Source organism: Hippopotamus amphibius, chromosome 9, assembly GCF_030028045.1.
Source record: "Hippopotamus amphibius kiboko isolate mHipAmp2 chromosome 9, mHipAmp2.hap2, whole genome shotgun sequence".
Lineage (NCBI taxonomy): Eukaryota > Metazoa > Chordata > Mammalia > Artiodactyla > Hippopotamidae > Hippopotamus > Hippopotamus amphibius.
The window spans coordinates 48,776,632-48,802,305 of NC_080194.1; the positions used below are offsets into that span (position 1 = coordinate 48,776,632).

The window sequence follows — 25,674 nt, forward strand, 5'->3', positions numbered from 1 at the left end:
AGCTCTCACAACCACATCACTCACAGCTACATCCTCAAGGCTGATCTCAAGGAGATTTAACAAGGCAGCAGATGTTACTTTTTTATGCTCCTCCCATTTCTTAAAAAAGACAACCATAGAGAAAAGGTATGCCTCAAAGTAGCTTCTAATGTAAAATCTGCCAGGAAGCTCTTGATTGAGAATTGAAAAGGTGACATGGTTGGAAGCGAATGGCCCTCTGCCGTTATCCTTGGTCATTGCGAAGCTACAAAGCTTGCAGGGATGCCTAACCTTGAATGTACACAATCTTCTACTGAAAGCAAAAAACCAGAATGAAATTTTCAGTTTTCCACTGGCCAACAGGAGCCACTGCTGGCATTGTGAGAATTAGAGTATTTGTTGACAGTTAGAAAGAGGTGCCTCTTTCTCCAGGGGCTGCAGTTCCACCTGAGTGCTCAGAAAGGCAAGCACAGTGCAAGCTGGATTCCAGGCCCCCTCACCCCTCATCCAGCACAGCCTGCACAGTCAGAGGCAATGGCCCTGGCCAGGTGGCCTAGGATTATCAAAGCAAGCTAAAGGGGTGTGAACGAGGAAGGAAAAGCAGTCAGGAAGTGGCGGTGCAAAAGAAACAAGACGCAATAACAAATCTGTATTTCAACTAGTTCTAATCCAATCATGTAGGTTTTCCTCGTGAAACAGAAGAGTGAAACATCTAATCTAATAAAAATATCTGTAATCTATTTTCAGGGAGTTAGAAGATAGCAGCAAAGTTATGAAACAAGAAGAGATCAGCACAAATTCCCTGATAAAACAAATACTCATTGGAATCTTGAGCAGTAGAATTAATGTATCAGAAACAGATTAATGGAACAGAAAATAGACTCTGTAAACATATACAAGACTGCAAAAGAAAATAACAAAAATGACAATTCAAGAGAGGGTGACAAAATTATAGACAACAATACACAAGGAAGCAACTCAAGATTAATTGAATTTCCTAAAGGAGAATACAGAACAAATGGGAGAAATTTATCAAGAGTGTAATTGAAGAAAACTTTCCAGAACTTAAAAAAAAAAACCCTGAAAAGTTGAAAACTTAAAATTGTTATCTAGTTTCCAGAAGAAAAATAATAAGCAGACTCTAGCATCAGAGCACATTCTAGTGGCATTCTTAATCTTCAAGGAAAAAAAATTCTTCTAATCTTTGAACGAAAAGGAAGAAAAAAAAAGATTTGCAAAAATGGTTTTTTTTAAAGGAACCTTAACACACATAAATTGCTAGAAGAAACCTGTTTGCCATTTCTTAGGGCGGAGTGTGACACTGCAGTGCTATAAAAATAAAAATAATGAAATTTCTAAAAGTAGCAGAAAGACATTGATTTGTAAAAATCTCCAGAAAATTTACCCTTAATTTTCTTTCTACAAAAAAGTGAGTTACAATCTAGAAAGCATTTTGGCATTTACCTGCACTGTTTTACAAAATTTGTTCTGACTCCAATAATCTCCTAAATGTAAAATCCAGTGGTCAGTTTTTACTCCAGATTGTGACTTTTCAATGGAATTTGACTTTTCTATAGAATTTGAAAGTATTGCTCACTTCTTTCTTGAAAAATATTTTCTGCCTTGGATTCTGTAACACTCCTTTCTACTGTGGTGATTGTCATAGAGAAATTCTTTAAGAGTAGCTTCCGAGGTCTCACTCCTAGAGATTCTGATTCTGAAGGTCTGGTCAGGGCCTAGGAATCACATCTTTTAAATTAGCATCTCAGGCCCATCTGAGACTGTGGACACATTTGAGAAACATACTCTATTCGTTCTCATCCTGCTCCACTGCTGCTTGTCACTCTGTGTCTCTCTTTGGCTCATCTTACACCACTCTCCTGAAAATAGGTTGTCTTTGGGGTTCAGGGCATCCCCTACTGAGGTTCTTCACTCAGTGGGACTGCACCCACTCCCATGCCATCTATCAACTGCCTTTTGTGTTTTGGACATATACACACAAATATCCTGCTGTCACCTCAAAATCACTGTATCCAAAGCCAGATTCATTAATATCACAGCCTTGAATCTGCTTCTCCTCCTATATGCTCTGTCTCAGACAGAAACAGCATCCATCACCGAAGCTAGAAACCTCAGCTTCCTCCATATCCGGCAAAGCAGTCATCAAATAAATCGTCATTTGCCTTTCATAAGTGCTACAATGAATTGTGCACGTAGGAGAGTGTGTGATATAAGGAATCTGAGACTCTGGGGCTCTCAGGAAAACATCTCACAAATGAAGAGACACTGAGTGTGACTTTCACGCCTCTCACTTCATCGGTGCCAGAATACCACATGCTTGTCCCCACTCTGTTCAGTACCTTCCACCCCAGCACACACCCCACTTTGTCCACATGGCAGGCTTGCACTGACTCAAAAGTCACCTCGGCAGGGATACCTGTCATGCCTCCTGTGCACAGCCTGTCATTCCCTACCTTTTGGCCTCTTCTTTCTTTCTCTCCTTGGCAGAGCACTAGCTTTGGTGTCCTAAAAATTGTTTTTTCCTATATGGTCTGAATCCACTTGTTTTGATTTTTTCTGAGTCCCACCCACTTTTCTCACTTAGCGTCCCTGTTGTTAATGCTCATTAATGATCATTGTTCTCCATTTGAAAAGATTTAACTTTTGCTGTTATGACATAAAAATGGTTAAGCAGTACCAAAAAATAAAAGTTTTTCTTATATTATAGAATGTTACTCATAAAATATGGACCAAAGAGCTAATTTGAATTTGTTTAGTGACATAAGCACGATCAATCTGACCCACATTAGTAATAAACACATTTAATCATATTGTTTTGCTTCAGATCTCACCAGTGTTGTCCTTGGAATTGAACCTTGAAAAACCGATGTTCCAGTTGAGAAAATTGTATTAAGTTTTAAGATAACATTGATTTTAACTTGACCTTGACTGACATCCTTTGCATTTCAGCTAAGGCCGAAATAAATTTCTCACCAATTTTTTTTTTTTTTTTTTTGGCTTTTTTCTTCTGGACAGAAAAAGTTGAAATATTTTAAAGTATGTTTTGGTTGCTATTTCAACTGTGTAATATTTCCAAAGTTTATTTGGGTAATAACTGAAAAGTCTTTTTGAATTAGGCTTTTCATTGACATTGAAATAAAATATGCTTTCTAATCAGTATTTCTAGGTATTCTCTGGGGATAAAGGAAGGTCATGTGAAGGGCACTAAGACTTCCCAAGGCCCCTCTAATCTAAGTACCTTCTTCTTTGACCACAGCTCCTATGCTTGATATCTCTTTTCTATATCTTGTCACCCTACTGGGCAAGCCTTTGATCTTCTCTCTCTTAAAAGTACACCTACTAAAGGAAATGCAGCAAATTTTGCTAAAGTTTTGGATGGGAAGGGAGTGAAGGGGAATTACATAACATTGCAACACAAGAGAAAAGAAGACATATAGGTGAATCTTATACATCTCCCTTCCTAAAATTTCCTCAGTCTTTTCCCTTCAGACATATGGGCCTGGCCTATTTTCTACTTAGGCTTCCTAGTATGATGCAAAGATAAATGGTCCTACCACTTACTTTTTAACCAATTACTTTTTATCACTGGTTTCACTCTTAACTGTGATCCCTACCTATTCAATACTCCAGTGATTCTCAATCCTCAGTGTATATTAGAAGGACTTACTGAGTTTTTTAAAAGATACCAATGGCTGGGAACCATCTTCACTGATCTGAGATAGGAACAGGCATAGGCATATAGGACTTTTTTAAAAGCTCTACAAGTGATTTTAATGTGTAGCCAAGGTTTAGAGCCACTGTAATACTCTTTCTTGGTCTCTGAGTTTATATCAAATTCCTATTTCTTAGTCTTGGTGTTCGTGAACTGTGGGCACAAATTACCCAAAGAAAGTGTGGTGCCTCAGAAGTCACTTGTGATTAGATATTAACAAAAAGATATAATCACTATGAGTAGCAAAACTAATAAGGTGGACCCAATACAAAACCTCATATGGGTCTCTCATCCATATCCCTGAGCACAAGGAGTGGATTTGATTAAACAAGAATGTGTTTTGTAGATGGGAGGGAAGAGGACGTGTAATTTGGAGAGTTGGCGGGTCTACGTGGAAGAGTAGAGGGAACAGGGAGAAGTTGGGGGGGGTGGAGGAGAACTTCCACACACTCTGGTCACACAGACAGGAGTGATGCCTCTCTACTTTCTGAGGAGATTATTCGTCAACCTTCTTTGCCCATCCAGTAGGTGGGAAAAATCAAAAAAGATAAGGAAGAGTTAGCGGCTCCTCCTTCCAAGTAGAAACATGTGCAAAAAGCTTGTGTCAGGGTTAACTAGATGAGTCCTTCAAGATTGCACAGATTTGGGCACAGATGGAATGTTGTTACTGTTTGGGTTTGGATTTTTAATGCATTCCTTCATTAAGAAATTTGCTTTCTTCAGAAGTCTTTACAAACCAGCTCTTGGCTTCTCACTCGCTACTTCCTTAAATTTCCAAATGATCTATACTTCTCATAATTTCCTGATTATACTCCTTCCTCTTTCACCCCCAAACTGTTATAAGGACATGATGCTGGATGCATTTGGCTCTATGATAGCTCCTGTACCACTGTGGATGTTGAGTGAAAGTTTGTTGAATGAAAGTGATGCTTGGTGATGACCTAGAGGGGTGGGATAGGGTGGAGGGGAGGGAGGCTCAAAAGGGAGAGGATATGGGGATATATGTGTAAATACAGCCAATTCACTTTGTTGTACAGTGGAAACTGCACAACATTGTAAAACAATTTTACTCCAACAAAGATCTAAGGGGAAAAAGAGTGCTATATTAAATTGTATAGGATGTTTGCTTCCAACCAAGGTGGAGCAACAATTCATTTACCTTCCCATCTAAAACAACCCAAAAATGGACAAAATATATGAACTAGCAGTTAACCCTATGATTTCCCCATCTTACTGCCTTGACAGAGTTTCTAGGCTACCGCATAAGGAAAGAAAACCAAGCAGAGCTTGACCAACTCTATAATCACAGAGATATTGCTGGTTGTCCAAGAGGATCAAGGCAGCTGGCTTAGGACAGAATATTAGAGAGAAGAGAGCTACACAGAGAGAAAACTCCAGAGATATGCAAAGAGTTGAGTATTCAGCTGAGTACAGATCAGCTCATATGTGTGAGGAAGCTACTCAAGGCCATGGAAAAAAACACTCAAAAGAATTAGAGGTAACAGTGCCTGGATGGTGCTTGATCCCACCAATAAAACTGGAAAAACCTGAAGATTCACAAAGCATTCGGTAGAGTACATAGAGTGCACTGGCTTCGGTTGTGTGGAATAATTAGCCCTAGAGTGAGAGTATTCTAGTCCTACTCAGCAAATGTTAAAAGCAAGATCTGAAAGTATCAAACTGTTTCCCAGTAACTTTATTGAATCTCAAACAAATTCCAAAAATATTTATAGGAATTTTAAAAATACCAAAAATCCAAAAAGGTAAAGTTTATGCCTGGCATTTAAAAAAAAATTAACAGGCATGCAAAAAAGTGGGAGAATATGACCCATAATCAGAAGTGACAGTAATAAAAAAAAAATTACACAGAACTGATAAGATGTTAGAATTTGCAGATAAGTACTTTTAAAATAGTTATATGACTGTACTCCACATATTCAATAATTTAAGAACAGATATGAAAGAAAATTTTTTAAAAAACCCAAATGAAACTGCAATATGTGAAATGAAACTTACTGAGGATAACTGTAGATCAGATACTGCAGAAGAGAAGATTAGTGATCTTGCACACATAGCAATAGAAAATATTCAAAATGAAACAGAAAAAATAATGAAAAAATAAGCTGAAAAGGACATCAGTGAGCTGCAAGACAACTTTGATCAGCCTAATATACGTGTAATCGGAGTCCATAAAGGAGAGGAGAGGAAGGGCAGAGCAGAAAACATATTTGAAGAAATAAAGGCCAATTTTTTTCTAATTTTGATGAAAATTGTAATCCACAGATCCAAGAAGCTCAATGAACTCTAAGCACAAGAAACATGAAGAAAATAAGACCAAGGCACATCACAATACACCTGCTCAAAATTAGTGAAAATGAGAAAACATTGAGCAGCTAGAGAAAAAAGACCTTCAGAGGAACAAAGAATGAGAATGACAACAAATTTCTCACAGACAACAATGCAAGCAAGAGATAATGAGATACAGCTTTAAAAGCAGAAAGAAAAAACTTATCAATATAGAAGTCAATAGTTAGTAGAAATTTCTTTCAAAAATGAAAGTGAAAGAGTTTTTAATACTGGATTTCATATTTAAAATGAAAAAGAATTTTAAAAAATCTCAATAATATTTTAGAGTGATTATACATTGAAATAAAATATTTGGTATATTGGGTTGAATTTATTATTAACATTAATTTTACATTTTTAACTTTTTTAATGTAGGCACTAGAAAATATAAAAATAACTTTTTATTATATTGCTTTTATTATATTGCTATTGGATAACTCTGGTATACCAAATCCACTTATGTTCTTCTCTGGGAAAAAAACATGGTAGTATTGATGGCTATCGTTCCCTGATATCTCTTACCTTTTTGATTAGTCTTTGAAAATTCCTTTGTTACTTTGGTAAATCCCTCTGTATGTTGCCCATAGGCTGGTATAGGACTTATTTGGAGCAGATGAGTGATATCACAGCATCTTTTTAAGAATTCTGTGCTTCAGTTGGGCAAGTGTTAATTATGCTATTTTAAATATTTTGGTCATTCTCTTTGATAAATAAGAAATAATCGCAACAGGAGTTAACAATCCACAGTCAATCATCTACTACGTGGCTATAAATCCCAAGTAGTTTTTTTTTTTCCTTCTTGCTCTGAGTAGAATATTAAAAGCCCTTTTATGTTGGTGTTAGTATTTTCCACAAGCCTCTAGCTTTAGCCTGCATAATGCAATTCTATTAAATCTGTGCTGTTCATATTTATCCTTAGTTAATGATGCTTCTTCCATCTTTTGGATTTATTCTTGTTTTGTTTACTCTTATGGGGTTTCTAAAAATCTGAGCTCCAAAGACACTATGTACAGTTTATAGAACATTGAAATAGTACACAAAGGTATATCTGAACTGAAAGGTATGTCTGAGCTCTGAAGGTTACCATGAAGAACCTGCAAGCAGTGCCATTGGCTGACGTTCGGTTATGAGCACCTTCAGGTCTAACAGTGTCTATTTTTGTAATTTTGTGTTCCCTTTGTGAAATCTTTTCTCTGTAAATAAAGGTAATTAATTTGCTTTCATTTTGGTAAAAGAATCAAATAATCAAAATATTGATTATCATATTATTTTTCAATTATTTTTTGAAAAGATTTTCTTGGGTCTCATCCGTGATTTTGCTACATCAAACTAGGAAATTCTATGTCTAAGTGTCATTGCTTAAGACCGTAATCTGGAAAAAATGAGATTTGAGAAGATACTTTTCAATATGTTTTACAATAAATGTATCCAATACCACTCCTATATATTACTATGCATTTGCAACTAGGTATACCATGTGCCAAAATCTTTTTATTATTTCCTTTACCAGTAGAGTCACTTACTAAGATTGGACTATATGATAGATGTTCACATTTCATTGTCTTAAGCTCTGGACTGGGAATTTTATTGCCTCCACTATGAATCTGGTGCAGTATGACCACCATTTTCACAGTTAGCAGGCTAAAAAGGCCAAATAAAATTCAAACTTTGAGTGTAACCACAGATTTCTTTCCATTTATTTAATACAATGCACAGAGTATTGAAAGTTTTACACCTGGGTTTTTGTTTTTATTTTGATGGAGAGGCTGACAACAGAATTATGTCACTTATAGAAAATTACAACTATCAACTTGATTTTCAAGGAGGAAATAAAGAATGAAGGCAGAGACCAAAAGCCAACATGGCATAATATAAAGCAAACATAATATAAAAAAACATGGGCTGCTTTATCACAATATAGAAAAAGCTTTGAAGAGAAACATAGGAGCTAAGTAAAATCTGACAATTGAACACTAGGAGTAGGGCTAAGCAAGAAAAAAGCTGGGTGGGATGGGGTCAGATCAAGGTTGGAGTTGGTCCTGAGCCTTTCGGCCACAAGAGAATGTGGTGCTATTCTCCTGTTGGGTGGAAAGAGAAAAAGAAAGATGGCCATGAATTGAAATGTGAGGCAGGTAAGCCATGTAGGTGTTCACTTTCTGTGTAGGAACCTCAGTTGTTTCTGTGACACTGCAGTATTATGAATACGCAAGAATGAAAGTGCTGAAGCATTCCTCTCATGAGGACTATGGCCCATGTATTCTCATGTGTTTGCACCCAGAAAAATCTAATTAATTCACAAAACAGTGTGTGCCTCATGAAGAGAGAACACATAATAGAAAGATGCCAAGCAAGTTGGCGCGGTCCATCAAATACAGGCAGACCTTGGAGATACTGCAAGTTTGGTTGCAGAGCACCCCAATAAAGTGAATATCATGATAAAGCGAGTCACATGAATTACTTTTTGTTTCCCAGTGCATTTAAAATTTATTTTTACACTATACTCTAGTCTATTAAGTGTGCAATAACATTATGTCTAAATACACAATATACATACCTTAATTTAAAAATAGTTTATTGCTAAAAAATAGCTAATCAGCATCTGAGCTTTCAGTGAATTGAAATCTTTTTGCTGGTGGAGGATGTTGCCTCGATGATCAGAGTGGTAGCTGCTGAAGGTTGTGGTGTCTGTGGCAATTTCTTAAAATAAGACAAAAATAAAATTTGCCGCGTCAATTGATTCTTCCTTCCACGAATGATTTCTCGGTAGCATGCAATGTTTTTTGGTAGCATTTAACCCACAGAACTTGTTTCAAAATTGAAGTCAATCCTTTCAAACACTACATCTGCTTTACCAACTTAGCTTGTGCATTTTTTGTCCCTTCAACAATCCTCACCAGGAGTAGATTCTATCTCCAGAAGCTACTTTCATTGCTCATCCATAAGAAGTCACTCCTCATTCATGGAATTTTTATCAAGAGACTGCACAATTCAGTCACATCTTTAGGCTCTCCTTCCAATTCTAGTTCTCTTGCTATTTCTACTACACCTGCAGTTACTTCCTCCACTGATGTCTTGAACTGCTCAAAATCATCCACGGGGCTTGGAATCAACTTCTTCCAAACTCCTGTTAACATTAATATTTTGACCTTGTCCCATGAATCACAAATGTTCTTAATGGCACCTAGAATAGTGAATCCTTTCCAGAATGTTTTCAATTTACTTTGCCCAAGTCCATCAGATGAGTCATTATCTATGGCATCTATAGCCTGATGAATCGCATTTCTTAAATAACAAGACTTGAATGGAATTTTTTTTTTCTTAATCCAGGGGCTGCAGAATAGATGTTGTATTAACAGGGATGAAAACAACAGGAATCTCATTGTACATTTCCATCAGAGCTCTTGGGTGACAATGTAGCTTGTCAGTGAACAGTAATATTTTGGAAGGAATCTTTTTTTCTGAGCAATAGGTCTCAAAATGAGCTTAAAATATTCAGTAAATCATGTTATAAACAGATGTACTGTCATTCAGGCTTTGTTGTTGCATCTATAGAGCACAGGCAGAGTAGATTTAGCATAGTTCTTAAGGGCCATAGGATTTTTGGAATAGTAAATGAGCATGGGCTTCAACTTCAAGTCACCAGCTGCATTAGACCCTACTAAAAGAGTCAGCCTGTCCTTTGAAGCTTTTGAAGCAGGCATTGACTTCTCCTCTCTAGGTACCAAAGTCCTAGATAGCAGCTTCTTCCAATTAAAGGCTATTTCATCTACATTAAAAATCTGTTGTGAAGTATAGCCACCTTCATTAATTATCTTAGCTAGATGTTAATAACTTGCTGCTGCTTCTACATCAGCACTTACTGCTTCACCGTGCACTTTTATGTTATAAAGATGGCTTCTTTCCTTAAACCTCATGAACCAACCTCTGCTAGCTTCAAACTTTTTTCTGCAGCCTCTTCACTTCTCTCAGCCTTCACAGAATTGAAGAAAGTCAAGGTCTTGCCCTGGATTAGGCTTTGGCTTAAGGGAACATTGTGGCTGCTTTGATCTTCTATCCAGACCCCCAAAACTTTCTCCATACCAGCCATAAAGCTGTTTCACTTTATCATTTTTGTGTTGACTGGAGTAGCATATTTAATTTCCTTCAAGAGCTTTTCCCTTGCATCCACAATTTGTCTAACCATTTGGTACAAGAGGTATAGATTTCAGCCTGTCTTGGTTTTCAACATGCCTTCCTAAACCTAATCACTTCTAGCTTTTGATTTAACGTAAAAGTGGTATGATTCTTCCTTTGACTTGAAAACTTACAGGTCATTGTAGGGTTATTAACTGGCCTAATTTCAATATTGTTGTGTTTTAGGGAATAGGGAGGCCCAAGGAGAGGGAGAGACAGGGAACAGCTGGTCAGTGGAACACAGAACACATACACTTCATTGATTAATTTCACCATCTTATATAGGCACAGCTCTTGGCACCCCATAACAATTATAATAGTAACATCAAAGATTATTAATCATAGATCACCATAACAAATATAATAATAACGAAAAAGTTTGAAATATTGTAAGAATTACCAAAATGTACACAGAGACACAAAGTGAGCAAATGCTATTGGAAAAATGGAACTGATTTGCTCAATGCACAGTTGCCAAAAACCTTCAATTTGTAAAAAACACATCTGCAAAGTGTTTAAATAAAACAAGGTCTGCCTGTACAAGAGTTAAGCTATTTGTCAATAAAGAAATGTGAGATCTAGTAAAGTCCTTCGATGAACCTATTCATATTCTTAACATAGCTTGTTGAGTTCCTGTTATGTACTGGAGATTTATCACAATATTATCTATTATACTAACTACAACCCTGAGGGCTGGGGATATTTATCTCCATATGATAGATAAGAAAATCGAAGAACAAAGAGGCAAAATTACCACCTTGAGGCATACAGCTGTCATGTGACAAAGCAAGAATTCGAGCTCATATTTCTGATGCAAAATAAATCTACATGTTGATGCTTTAGATCTGAAATCTATATGTTGTAAACTTTTTTGGTTTACTGCACTTTGTAAATATTTTGTCTTTTTAAGGTTGTATTCATTTATTTCCTCTTCTTTTTGGCCTTCTTTCAGTATTTTGTAAAAGTCTTGTTGAAAATGTAAGGACCTCAGTTATAATAAGAGGATTCCATGGGTTTGTCTGGGAGAAGAATCTAAAGCAACTGTTTGAAAGTTGGAATTGCACACTTCTGGGAGCTGGGTGTGGTGGTGACAATAGTAAGAAGTCAGAGACTCTCAAAGGGGAGGTTCCCTCAGTGGGATGATGTCAATGAGCTATATTCTTAATTTTTTTATATTTGGAAATAATTTAAAACCTACATAAAGTTGCAAAAATGGTAAAGAACACCATATGTTCTTTGCCCAGATTCATCTGTTATTAATATTTTGTCCCATTTGGTTTCTCTGTATGCAAATACAGGTTATGCTTTTTCCTGAATATTTGAAAATAAGTTGTGTACATCACGGCTGTTTAATCTTAAACAAGTCTATGTGTATTTCCTAAGAAAAAGAATGGTCTCTCACATATCAATAGTTTGGTCATCAGCTTCAGTAAATTTCACATTAAAATATAATTTTATAATCTATTGTCTATATTTCACTTTTGTCAATTTAGCTGCCCAAGAATGACCTTTTCAGCATTGTTTTCCCTCCAGTACAGGATGCAGGCTACAACACATGTTGTATTTACTTACTGTGCCTCCTTTAATCTGGAACAGTTTCCCAGCTTGCTTTGTCTTATAAGATATTAATATTTTTGAAGAATACAATCAATGGTCCATTTTGTTGTAATCCTTTTTTTCATGTAGAAATTCTCTTTTCAGAGTTTGTCTTTGCTTAAACTTTATAATGTTTTTACACCTGGCTAATCAGGACTTGAATCAAGCCATATATGTCTATGCCAGAGATGCTAAGACGTATGGAGAAACTTCTAAACAGAAAGACCTCTGTCAGTAAAGAAAGAGTGAATGGGCGAGGGGGCTGAAAAATTGAAGATTAAGTCCTCAGAGAGCAGGTTATATATAGATAACCACACACACACACACACACACACACACACACCCCCCACACCTTTGAAACAAGGCTTAAAGTTAGCACAATAAATGGCCTGTCTGTTGAATACTTTCTGCCTTTTCGGTCCTGAGTTCTCCAAGGGTTGACTTTAATCTCTTCTTCCCGTGAGGTCCTAGGTCCACAGTCTCGGTAAAATATCTGTTGCTAGAGCAAGTCTCAGAAAACAGAGCTCTCAGAAGGAAGGTACCCAGCAAGGGAATCAGAATCTGTTCTCTTCATCCATAGGAATAAAAGTATGATGGAACTAGGCAATAGGTCTTTCCCACTGGGTGACAGTGTGAAACAGAAGCATTTTGATTTTAGAGGTGGAAATTTTGGATACTGAGTTTGAATAAGCTGTTAACCTACAAAAGTCTCAGATTCTAATAACTGGCCTGCAGTCCTCACAGGGTTGTGATATTGAATGCAAAATCACTTTGCAAATCATACAGCATTATACACATGTGACCCTTACTATTATTATCATGAACTATTTGACCTTGAAAATGAATTCTTGAGGCTCTCAGAGTCTAATCTTGCATAAATCTCTCCTAAAAGAGCCATTCTATTCAGCCTCACGTAAGACTCCTTTGTTTCTGCCACATGTGCTATTTTCCCGGCTTGGAGACATTGCCCTAGAAAAGTGAGCTGACGCAGGACCTATTTGCTCTTAGGAAAAGATGACTAATCTCTTTCCCTTTCTGTCCTGTGCCCCTAGTTTGGGCTAGGGCCATGCGATTCCAGGGCCCCAAGTACAGTTTGAGTTCACATGAAAAGGAAACCCAAGGGGAAGAGGATGTGAAAGGAAGCCTTGGGGTGAGGAATAAAAGGAGTAATGTGAAGATGGGGACGTAGGGCATGTCACCATCACCAAAGTTGCCAGGTCCTCCTGTCCCCACTCTTCTCCTGGTGGGAGATTGTACCTCCTGTTTCCTACAGCTTGGGCAAGCACCCTATGGAGAGCAGCTTTCCACACAGTGTTATTTTAAGTAAAAGCCTAGACTATAGGCATCTAGAAAGAAGTTCCTCTCATTGCCTTGGCTGTCATGCTGAGAACTTTTTTTATTGTCACTATATTATGAGCTTCAAAATTTAACTTTTATACAGGAAGCCGTTCCTTGTGAATCTAAGTTATACCTATTACCTGCTTTACTATCTATTCACAAATCTGCAGTTCAACTCTTGGACATGATAGGGGTTTTCATTTCTTTGGCTTTTAGATAGTTACATGTATTTTCAGTAAAACTTTAAAGACATTAGATATCATCAGACATGTAAATTTCCTATCTCATGATGATGACCAGTTGAGATTGGTAGACCCCTAAAATATGCAAATGTAATGTTCTATTGATAACAAAAAAAGACCTTGGAATTGACGCATCCTGTACTTAACAAAAACCATCTACAGACACCTAGGTATATGTGAGACTTAGCAAGATAGCTAGTGGTCAGGAAATCAAGCAACTGTTTCTCAGAAGAGTGACTAGAATTAATAGCAAAACAGACCATTCGTGAATTTATGATTATGCAAAGCCTGTTACTTTACTGTACCTTCTAGACATGTACCTTCTAGACATATCCCTTTATTCTAAGCCTAACTTAAGCGCGAAGCAATTTGTGGTTTTGGCTTTAAAACCCTCCACCAGAAATCTGCCGCCCAAAGCCTATCCATGTAAAACATCCACACGGTGTTTGCGTGAACCTCCTGTCCAGCAATTAAAACCTGCCTAGGGCACACTTTGTGTTAGAGTTTTCATTTCTCCTTTAACAGAAATTATTGGACTCATATTCTTTCATTTTCTTAGGACTATGTAACTGTTACAGAGATCAAAGAAGACATGCAGCTGAATTTTGGATTTGCACATGGCTTTACCTGACAAAGTTACTATTCAAGGTCATTCTACTAACAAAAAGCAAAACTTTAAACTGTAAGGAAAAGAAGTTGTCATCTTAATGTCCTTGTTCTGGGAAAACAAACCAGACAAAAGGCTGAAAAATTCTGCTGCATTCCAGTAAAAAACTTTTATTCATCAAAATAAAACATAAGAAAAGATGACTCCATAGGAAAAATTAGGCAAAAGATGAAAACAGCATTTCACAGAAGAAAAGTCATAAACGGACAGTAAACATAAGAAAATTTGCTTAACTTTATTTGTAAATAGGGAAATGCACATTAAAACTACCATGTCATGCCATTTCCTATCTACCAGATATGCAGAAATGTTAAGTATTGAATAAGGACGCAGAATGACAAGAACTCATACACACTGCTTGTGAGACTGTAAATTGGTTCAACCACATTCGTAATTATGATTATAATAAAACCAGTGCTAGGCACTCTTTCATGTGCTTTATATATGTTAAATCATTTAATCGCTTGGAAAATCACTTGGCATTTTCTTATTAAGTTCATGGTTTTCCTACTGGCGACTCAGTCATTCCCGTAGTAGGTATATACCCTAGAAGAAGTCTTGTAAATGCATGTCAGACTTACCAAGAATGTTTACAGCAACATAGTTTGCAGTAGTAAAAAAACAAAACAAAACAAAACAACAAAAAAAAGGAAAGTAACAACCAAAGTGTTTCTCAATAAGGGACTGGATAAGTAAATTTTGGTCAATTCACACATTCACATTGAAAAAACAAAGGTCACAAAATAGATGCCATTTACATAAAAATAAAAACCAAATAAAAGCGATGGGGTGCTGGGCTGCACCCCGCAGGCCTGCAAGCCTTGCAATAGTTGCCCAGCCTTGAGACTGAAAGAGCCCAGAGACAGCGACAGAGACATCAAGGATGTACTGGACAGGGATCTTATATGGCTGAAGCAAAAGGGTCCTTCCTGGAGTGACACCACACTGTGGGAGGCAGGACGTGGCAGCAGTTTTCACTTTTCGGGGGAGAAGGAGGCTACCATTTACAGGGGGGACTTGACCTCAGGTGGGCTCAGCAGTTACCAGGGATTAAATAAGCCCTATAATTAAGAGGACTGGATAGTAGGGACTGATGGAGCAGGGATGTACAGAGAGTAAGAGAACAGCCATCGTGAGTGGCCTGACCACACATGAGGTCAGAGATTAAAAGCAAATATTTGTCAAGTTAAGCAGAAATATAAAATATGGTTTAGGGATTCATTCATATTGAGAAAAGTTATGAAAAGACCCAAGGGAATTATAAACACCAAAATTAGGGTTATTTTCTTGAGAGTAGAGTGGGACATGAGATACTGAAAAAGTCAAGGTTAAGTAGTATTAGTAAATGTTCTTTTTCTTAAGCTGTGTGTCATAGGTGCTCATTCCATTATTCTTTATTCTGTATATATACACTACATATATCTGTGTTGGACATATTTCACAGTGTTCTTTATAAGAAAAGTAAAAAAAAAAAAGGTCTTGATTTCGTTATTGCTCTTATACCATGAAGGAGACAGTGACAGACAGCCCTCAAGGTCCCTCGAACAGTACCGGGCATGCAGAGGACACTCATTGTTTGGGGTAAAGGAAGTTGATAGTTCCGAGAGCTAAGTTCACAATTCAAAGCATTTTTCCTCCCATGTTCTTTTGCTAAGTTTTATGGAGGTGACTTTTTGATGAAAATATGTAATGTAACAAGTATTCTGACTGGCACTGTCAATTCACTTTATCTTCTTGCCAGAAACTCTGCTGCAGCAAATATTTGTCAGGATGAAGAACAGACCAACATGTGGTGCTGAAACCACCCTGCTTGTTCCTTTTAGCAACCTCAGTCTCAAGCTGATATTCACCAGAGAATTCGGCTTTGCTGACTTTGTTCTTTCCTTGAGGAGAGGGGAGAGCTGCAAGAGTGAGTTTTCTTCCTTGCCACTTTACCAGTTTATTAGCTGAGCAAGTCACTCAACCTGGCCTTATTTTTCTCATTAGTAAAATGGACATCATAAATGAATATAATTATCTATCTATATCTATCATCTATCTATCTATCATCTATCTATCTATCTATCTATCTATCTATCTATCTATCTATCTATCTATCTATCTTTCTACCATCTATCATCATCTATCATCTATTTTTCTATCACCTATCAATCACTTGGAGCAGCGCCTAGCATGCAGTCATTGCTATCTAAGCCTTAGTTATTACTGTTATTATACATTGGTCATATACAGACTGTTGGTTTTGAACAAAATGCTACAAATGACAGTAAAACTGTGGTTCATCTTGTGAAAACAAAACGGACTTTTAACACTGGAAACATAATCACAAATAAACCAGATAGTGTAAACCTTGAGAATATTATAATCAAATCATTCTCAGCTTGTTATCACTAAATAGTAAACTAATATTTTATGTAAAACTGTGATCTATAATTCATCTTAGCATTTAAATTCACATCCAGTCTCAAGATGATATAACAATACTGTAAACTTAAATTTATACTAGTTCATAGTGTTATCAGATGATATTTCATTTGCTCTTCAAATCACACTTTGAAATGGGAATAGTGATCCACACCTCATAGATGAAGAAACCGCAGCTCAGAGGGATCGGATATCTTGGCAAAAGTGATGGGGTCAGCTTAAGACTGGCAGTCTGGTGTTCTAACTCCACATCCAGGGCTCTTGCCACTCTGTAATTAAACATAAGCCTTCAACTTGACTTCAGTTAAACTTTCCCTTGACTCAGCACTTCTCTCATTATTACAGATATTAAACTTTAAAATTATATACATATCTGATTGTAGCTATATGCCAAAGTAGAAATGCCATCTTTGTTTTTGATCTAAAATAATTTAATCAAATACCAATTATATACAAATCCTAAGGAATCCTTGAGATTATAAAAAGTTGAGTAAATTAACTTTTATAACACATGCTGCAAACAGACTAGAAAGCTTGCAAATAAAGGGACTCTGAAAGGAATTTTCTCAGAATGTGAAAAGCTAATGTTTACACATTTTTTTTTAGGTTTACATTTTTATTTATTTCCTTTAATTAGAAAGAAACTAGTATTTTGTTTTAATTATGAAAGCAATACATTCTCAGAACATTTGAAAAAATGCAAAAATATACCCAGTGTAAAGCAAAAATTACCTATCATTCATCATTCTACTCAGAGATAATCATCATTTAATATTTTTAAATACCTCCCTCACAAATCAGAGATATGCCATTTACATATATTTATACATTAAATTACACTGGGGATTTCCCTGGTGGTCCAGTGATTGAGACTTCACCTTCCATTGCCGGGGGGTGTGGGTTTAATCCTTGGTTAGGGGGCTAGGATCCCACATGCCTCACAGCCAAAAAAAAAAAAAAAACAAAAAGGAAAACAGAAGCAATATTGTAATAAATTCGATAAAGACTTTAAAAATGGTTCACATCAAAAAAAATCTTAAAAAATTACACTATATAACATAGTTTACATCTTTTTTGCATTATATTTAAGCATTTCTTTTTTTAAATTATCATATGAAGACCAAATAAGATTTATGCCAGAAATGCTTATCATAAAAACCTGAATGCCTTGTAGGCCTGAGACGATGTCATTGATCACTTTGGCAGAAATAAAGAACACATTTCCAGCAAATTTAATTGGATGACTCCCCTGCAGGGAAAACTGTCCACAAGAACCGTATGTAATGAAGCAGTTATCCTCCACTGAGTAACCAAAGGTAGACTCATTTTAGAAAGACGTCTGCAATTGTCTGAGGGATAAATGACCTACTGGTGGTGCTTCTTTATATACTTGCTGCTCCCCTATAGCCGCCCCAAAAGTGGTCAGAGGTACAAGTACTTTTGAGAGGGAGGCAGGTTAATGCCTGACTTCCACACAAGGAGTAAAGTCCCAAAGCTACCCCTGGTGTCTCTGGAAAGACAGTTTTCTTTACAGCTGTTGCCCACCCAGGTGGGATCTGCCTTAGTCAGAGAGCACAGGTTGCAAGTGCTTCCAGCTCAGGGTTCTCAGTTCAGTTTGAATACCTGAGTCTAGTCCTTGTTTTTGGAGGGACTGTCCAAGGGAAATCAGTCCTGTTCTAATTGTCCATACCACTGGCCAAGTGGCTTTTATATACCCCACCTAGGGTTTATAATCTCTCTTATGTAAATGAAGTAAATGAAGTCCAGAGTTAAGTGGTTCAGAAGTGGCATCTATGTTCCAATAAGAGAACCAGGTTCCTTCCATGTTGTTGCTCTGCCCTTTGTGGCCATAAACACATAGTTTAAAATGGCAGTGTCCCCGTGCCAGGCAGAATACAGGAAAAGATGAAGAGAGAAGATGACATGTTGATCATGTCCTTAAAGAAGGCTCCTGAAAGCAGCCATATGATATTTGTGCTCACAGTATTTTGGCCAGAAGTGAGTCACATGTCCACGCTTGAATATAAGGGAAATGAGGAATTGTAGTTTTTATTCTGAGTACCAAGTTAAACACTGTATTATTATGGCAATAGGGAAGAATGATAAGTAGGAGTCTCTAAGATGCAAAGAGCTGTGCTTAAAATTACAAACGAGTTAGCAGCTGCAGCATTGTTAAGGATGTAAGTACTACAGCAGAACCAGCTCTGTTCAAATAAATTCCTACTTTAATAACCATTTGTTATTTCAAATAGAAATAAAGCCAACTTCTAAATCACACGGGTGTCACTGACTTTAATAATTACTCAAAATTTATATTTAGGCTATGATATGATTCCACTGTTTTCTCTGTATGGTTTAAATTGGTATTTTCACTGCCTTGTGAACTTTCCATAAAACACAAACTTTTGTTTTATTCTTTACCTTTATGTTGCTAACCAATAACTAGTCCCCTTCTAAAACAAGGAGAAATCAAAGATCATCTAGATCATCTGTCCATCTACCTTCCTGTCTCTGCTTTTACCTTATTAAGTTTCTGTTGATTTAATCGCTTTTGAAATGGTTCTTAGGAACTGGAAAAGAGGGGGAAGAATAGATTAGGGATAGAATAATCAGAAGGAATGAGACTTTTAACACAATGCTTTGGTTGATACTTGTTTTTCCCTTTTCTCATAAAAAAAATTGCTGATTGTTATGTCTATATGGATGGAAAATATTAACACAGGTAGAGACATTTATTCTCAACAGGCTTATCTTTTTTTTTTCCCTCAGCTTGTGTTTATTTTTCCTGTCCTTCTACCAATGACTTAACTATTTGAGAATGTTCATTTTTTCACTGAGAGATTTGCAGTATTAACATTTGGCAGGGCTTCAGATAAACTAAGGAGAACTGGTTTGAGCTTCTGGACTCTGATGGGTATACCTCTACTCCTTACAGCATAGATTCTCTGGTGTCCATCATAAAATCCACCTCATTCATGAAACTTTGATAATTAATTTTCCTCTTAGCTGCAATGTTAGAAAATCTCAAGTTCACAAAGAACAGTTAAAACATTTAGGAAGGTAGGACTATAAAACAAAAATAAAACAACACAAAAATGCAGCAAGTCTCTTGTCCTCCTTTTCGGTTCCAAAAAATTTTGATCTAAAGACTACATGTCCAAAACAGTTGTCTTCTTCATAGTTACCATATAGGGAAAATGAGGCTACCCTTGCTCCGAAAGTTTTGGAACTTCTCTTTCACATTTCCTTAAGGTCCTTTGGAGAGTCTTCTATATCCTTAATAATGGGAAATACACATTGAGTGTGGGTTTGATTTTGGGAACAATCTAAAATAATTTGGAGACAAATCTAATGATTAAGTCGTCTGGAAGCAGTTTTAGTCATTGATTCAATAAATATGTATTGACCTACAATGTAAACAAATACCAGAAATAGAAGCATGAAAAGTACACATCCTGCTCTCAAGATGCTTAAAGTGTAAGAGGTCCAAAAAAAAAAAAAGGGATAAGATGACTGATTTTGAGTCTAACATGCTTCACGTTCTATCTTTCCTGTGTGTCCCCAGGGCCCACTGCAGTCTGGCCCCTGAGCATGCTCTGGAGTTGCCTTATTGGTCGAGTTCTTTTGTACTCACACTTTTCTGAGGAGATGGGTGGGAAGTGATAACTCTTCCACACTTTGACAAATGGAAATGAGTGAATGGAAGTCAAATGGTAGAAACTGTTCCAAGTGCCTGCAGTGGTTTTGTCATTTCTGTTTTCTAACACCAGTGTCCACCTCTCTTTCAGGAGTTACAGCAGAAAATCTCAGAATAAAAAATAAAACCTAAAAAGAATTCTTGAGAAATGCTTAACATAGTTAAGCTCACAGTTTCTGCTCTTAAACTTTTTTTTTTTTGTATATGCATGTGTTAAAGATTGAAAAATTAAAATATCAGCAAAGGGCTGATGGGAGGGAGGGAGTACTAATGTCTTCTTCCTGAACATATTTTTGTCTTATTTGCTTTTGCTTTTGAATTCAGCTTTTATTTTTCTTGTCATTCTGTGATGGTTAGGATCTCTAAACATGTTGAATAGAAGTGATAAGCCTTGTCTTCTTCATGTTAAAGAGAATGCTTCTGTTTCCCCGTTAAGAATGATCTTTGTTGTAGGTTTTTTCCCCTAGATATCCACCATCCATGAAAATAAGTTCCCTTCTAGTCCTGGTTTGCTGAGGTTTTTATTTTGAAAATCATTGTCCTGATTGGGCCATTCCACCACCTGTGGACCCTGGGAACATAAAACGATTGTTTGTTGCTTCTACTGATGAAGAATCTCAGTGTGTTCTTCTAAAGTTTTAGGTAGTTTCATTGGAGTTCCCACTGATTAAAAAAAAACTCCTATATTGTTTTAGGCCACACATTTTGCCATAATACTAATGGCCTGTGTATACAACAAATGCATGTTAGTGGGTGCCTCTGAAATGGGAAAGATGAGAATGGGACTGCAGAAGGGAACATGAAGGGCTTCAACTGGTTTTGAAATTATTTAAACATTTAAAAATTTCTTTAAAAAATCTAAGGTAAACACCACACACCACAGCATGCTAATATTTGTTCATTTTGCAAGATCAATAAATGTGTGTTATCCTTTGTAACTTAAAGTTTCAAAGTAAGTTTTCCAAAAAAAAAAAAAAAAGAAAGAAAGAAAAGAAAGGAAAGAAAGAAAGAAAAAGCTTATCAGCCAAGCTTTGATTAAACAACACATAGAGCAGTAGAATTAGCCACACCATCCCCTGGAATTCTACGGCCCTTTGCTGCTGTGCCATGTAATGGGTTTCATTGTACTGTAATTTTCTTCTATGTGTATATTTTCTTTTTATGTATTACATCCTAAATAAAAAATAGTAACCAAAAGAAAAGCTTGCATAGCAATATTAATATCAGATAAAAGAATTTACAGTGATATTATTTTTACTGTCCTATCAGCTCTTAAATCTGTCAAGAGCAGAGACAGTATGTTATTCATCTTTGTAGTTCTGGGATCTGGCTAGTGTCTGGATCATGTTATTTTACTGCTATAAGCATTATAATCACAAGCACAAGGTTTGGAGTAGAAGATCAATTAAAGGCCTTATGTTTTCTTACTATTTTTCAGTCATTTTATGCCTTTGTCCTGAAGGCATTTTAGGAATGAGCTTTCTTCACTGGATGGGGATGTGGCAAGGAAAGCTAGCTAGCCTCTCCAAGCTTCTCTTCTTTGAGCATCCAGCTAGACTCTGTTTCCACTACCCTAGAAATTAGGTGTAGCCATGTGATTAAGTTCTCTCTAATGTAAGGTAAACATAAGTGATGTGTGACATTTTTAGACATGGCCCACAAACACCTTCCCTGTATACTCCTCCCAGCTTTTCCTTTTTCTAGCTGTTTATTTAAGCTTTCAGCCATTGTAGAATTTTATTGTTTCACAGAAACACATGGGAAAGTCATATACATGAGAACTTATAACTTTTCATCATTTAATTATTCTATTTGTAAAATTCTTATCCTGGTTTCTGTGCTATTATTCCCTGTTTCTTTTGCATTACTTTGAGATGCTGTATATTATAACTGAAATATAATATATCCTTCAATGTTTAAAAAGACATTTATATATACATATGAGTATATATATATATAAAACCATGGAAGATTGAAACTAGTGATATCTTATATTTTATTAAATAATTATGATACAAAAAAAAGCCAAAATATTTATTACTGATGCCTTAAATACACTATTTTAAAACTCTTACTTAAAACATTAAATTTCTGAGCCACTGGAAAAGTGAACTGCCTCACAGAAATACTTAATATTATATAGGGAATATGCTATTTTAACATTGACTCCATTAAGTTATTACTTTAAATGGTACAGGATACTGTCATTACCCATTAAAAATAAAAACGATGAGATAAACAACACAGGACAACTACATGCTAATATTTTGAACTAACACTTCAGATGTAGACTGACCACATATTTTATTTAAAGCTTAAATAATAAATGTTTCTTTTTGCTAAGACAGCTTTTATTGTCCTTAGGCTCTATTGATTTTTGAGAAACAGAGCTGCTCCACACTGAATCCACTGGTCTTGGTTGCCCCCACATGGAATGTCGATATTGATCACCACTCGATCCCTTTCAGCACTTGTGTAAACAGGCAAAGATATGCATTCATCAGGGGAATATGGACCATATGCGCCCTGTTTAAAAAGAATTAATTTTGTTTTAAAATACAGCAATATACTGTGTTGAAGCAGATCATTAGATAATTAAAGATAGAAACACAAAACCCTCCCAAATAAAAAGATTTATTTAACATTTTATCATGAAACATTTTAAATAAAGACTAGCATACTAAATCCCCATCATTCAGCTGCAACAGTTATCAGTTCATGGCCAACTGTATTTCATTTATAATCTCCTCCTAGCCCCAAATATTGGAGTTATTGTGAACCAAATCCTACACATTATAAAATTTCATCAGTCAGTATTTAAATATATGTCTATAAATATGAAAATATAATCGCAATACTATATCACACAAAAATATTAACAATAATTCCTAATATCATCTTATACCCATTATGTCATTATCCCATAATTTTTAAAAGATTTTTTTTTGTAAGAACCACAATTCAAATAGAGCTCATACTTTGTGCTTTGTTGATATGTCTCTTAATTCTCCTAAATGTACAGGTTTTTCCTCCTTTATTCCTTGTAATCTGTTTGCTAAAGAACTATACCAAAGAGTTTCCCACATTCTGACTTTTGTTGGCTACATTCCCATGGTGTCATGTTCTTCTGTTCCCTGTATTCTTGTAACGTGGGTCTGGAGGAGAGTTCAGATTCAGATTTAATTTCTGGTAAAAACACTGCATAGGTAGCAGTGTATACTTCAATTAAGAGACCTATAAAATCTGACTGTCTCTCTTTTCAGCTGCTAGGAGCCATTGATGATCATTATTTAGATTTAAGATTACATAATGATAATCTAACATTCTTTCTTCATTTCCAGGCAGAAACATATCTATAAAGAGGAATTTCCACTTATCAATCATTTGATTACCATGAGGTACAGTTTATATGGGAAAGGATGGACAAATGCTATCTCATTTCCCTATTGTGGGAAGACATTCAGGAACCTTTTTGATGTGGGCCGAGTGATGGGATTCTTGAGCAGTGGAGGAGCTGAGGGTGCGGGGCGTGGAGACTAATATCACCCTGTTTGGTCCTGAAGGACGGCTGGTTAGCCAAAGACGGGTACGATTCCTCAGAGGAGGAACAACCTAAGACAGGCACAGCCGCAGAGGGGCCAACAGGGGTGGTGCATAGAACCTTCCTTATATCACCGTGTTTGGCCCTGGAGGATGACTGGTTAGCCAGAGACGGGTAAGATTCCTCAAGGGAGGAACAACCTAAGACAGGCACAGTCGCAGAGGGGCCAACACGGGTGGGGCACAGACCCCTAATATCTGAGAGAGGTCTCCTGCCCCCAGGGCTGTTTTGCTCTCCACCCCCAGCTCCAATCCACACCTGCTCAACTCAGACCCAGGAAGTAAACAAAGATAATTGCCTCAATCATGTGAGGCCTTTGACTGTTTATGAGTGTAACCTGAGAATGTTAGCCCACGAACTCAATAAAAGCAGCCTGGGATGAGTCAGCGGGGCTCTTGATCCGAGAGGTCTTGAGCCCCCCGGTCCCACTTTTCTCTTCAGTCTGTGTCTGTGTCTTCTTCAAGCTTGCGGCACCCGTCACTCACCTCGAGTCGCCGAGCTGGTCTCGGCAAGTGGCGCCCAACGTGGGGCACGAAAGGCTTGAGTGACGAAGGTTCACGGAAAGTGAAATTGATAAAAGTAAAGAATTGGGAAGTGCCGTGAAGCCCCCAGGAGGAGAGTAAGAGGCCTCTGAAAAAATCCTGCCAGTAAGTAAATCTCTTGGGTAGTTTGTGTTCGGGGTAAAATATGGGAAATAAAGAAAGTTCAGATTAATATCGACCAGATGTATGCCTGTTACGGCAGCTCCTAAGGGCAGGTGGAGTAAAAAGCAAGTGAAGGTCTTGTAAAAAGCAAGTGAAGGTCGATTGTTAGAAATTCTGTAAATAATTGAGAATATTGTATATAGTTTCCTTCTTTAGGCTAACACTGGGTTTATGTACTTGGGGATAAGGTTGGGAGCAAACTTAAAAAATTGCATTCTAAAGGGACTCCGGTACCAGGTTCTGTTTGGTCAAATGTGGTCTCTGATTAAGTCAGTATTAGAGCCTCTATTAGCGCCTCTATGGGCTCCTGAAGGCTCAAATGATAGCTTTGATGAAGAAGCCGGTCCGTCAGAGGACCGATGGGCATGTGCGGTGCCAAACAAAACTGAAAAACAAAAGGGAATACAAATGGCTGAGGGATTAAGACCCTCGGCTCCCCCACTTGTGGAGGAGGGCAAACTTCCTATACTGCCCCCTCCTCCACCCTCTTTAATGCCGCCTGGGGGAGCTTATGCCTTTCCTGTGTCTATAGGACACTCAGTTTTATCACCCTTACAGAAGGGCATTTTGCAGGCTAGACAAGAGGGAGATCTAGAAGCTATGCAAATGGCATTTCCAGTGACTATTCATGAAAGGGTGGCACCTGGAGTGGATCCTAATAATCCCAATGGAATTTATGAGGCAGTACATGAGCCGATACCTTTCAAAATATTGAAAGAATTAAAACAAGCAGTACAAAATTATGGAGTAAATTCTCCATTCACCATAGGTATCATACAGGGAGTAGCCGAAGGCTCTCGTTTGATTCCAGCTGATTGGGCAACGTTGGCTCGTGCAGTACTAGCCCCGGGAGAATTTTTACAATTCAAAACCTGGTGGTGTGATCATGCTGAAACTATGGCAAACCAGAATCGAGCAAGGCAGATTCCTGTCTCCTTGGATCAATTGATAGGTAGTGGAAATTGGGGCAGAGTTCAAGATCAGATTCTGATGGAAGATCAGGCCATAGAACAGGTGAGACATTGTTGCTTAAGAGCCTGGGAGAAAATAGAAGCTAAAGGGCAAGCTCCTGTCTCTTTTCAAAAGATCATGCAGGGGGCAAAAGAGCCCTATACTGAATTTATTGCCAGATTACAGGAGACTATCAAGCGGCAGATCACTAATGCTGAGGCTG

At 37.1% G+C, this 25,674-nt stretch overlaps 1 protein-coding gene across 2 annotated transcripts in view; it reads right to left on the bottom strand.

Moving 5' to 3' along the window:
* Positions 1 to 22,167: 22,167 nt before the first annotated feature.
* DYNC2H1 (dynein cytoplasmic 2 heavy chain 1) overlaps positions 22,168 to 25,674 on the bottom strand; it is a 332,321-nt gene continuing 328,814 nt past the window's right edge. For both annotated transcript variants that reach the window (XM_057747706.1, XM_057747705.1), the window contains one exon: positions 22,168 to 22,721. In XM_057747706.1, the coding sequence (XP_057603689.1) occupies positions 22,563 to 22,721 (159 nt within the window). In that variant the 3' untranslated portion in view covers positions 22,168 to 22,562. The remainder of the gene's footprint in view (positions 22,722 to 25,674) is intronic.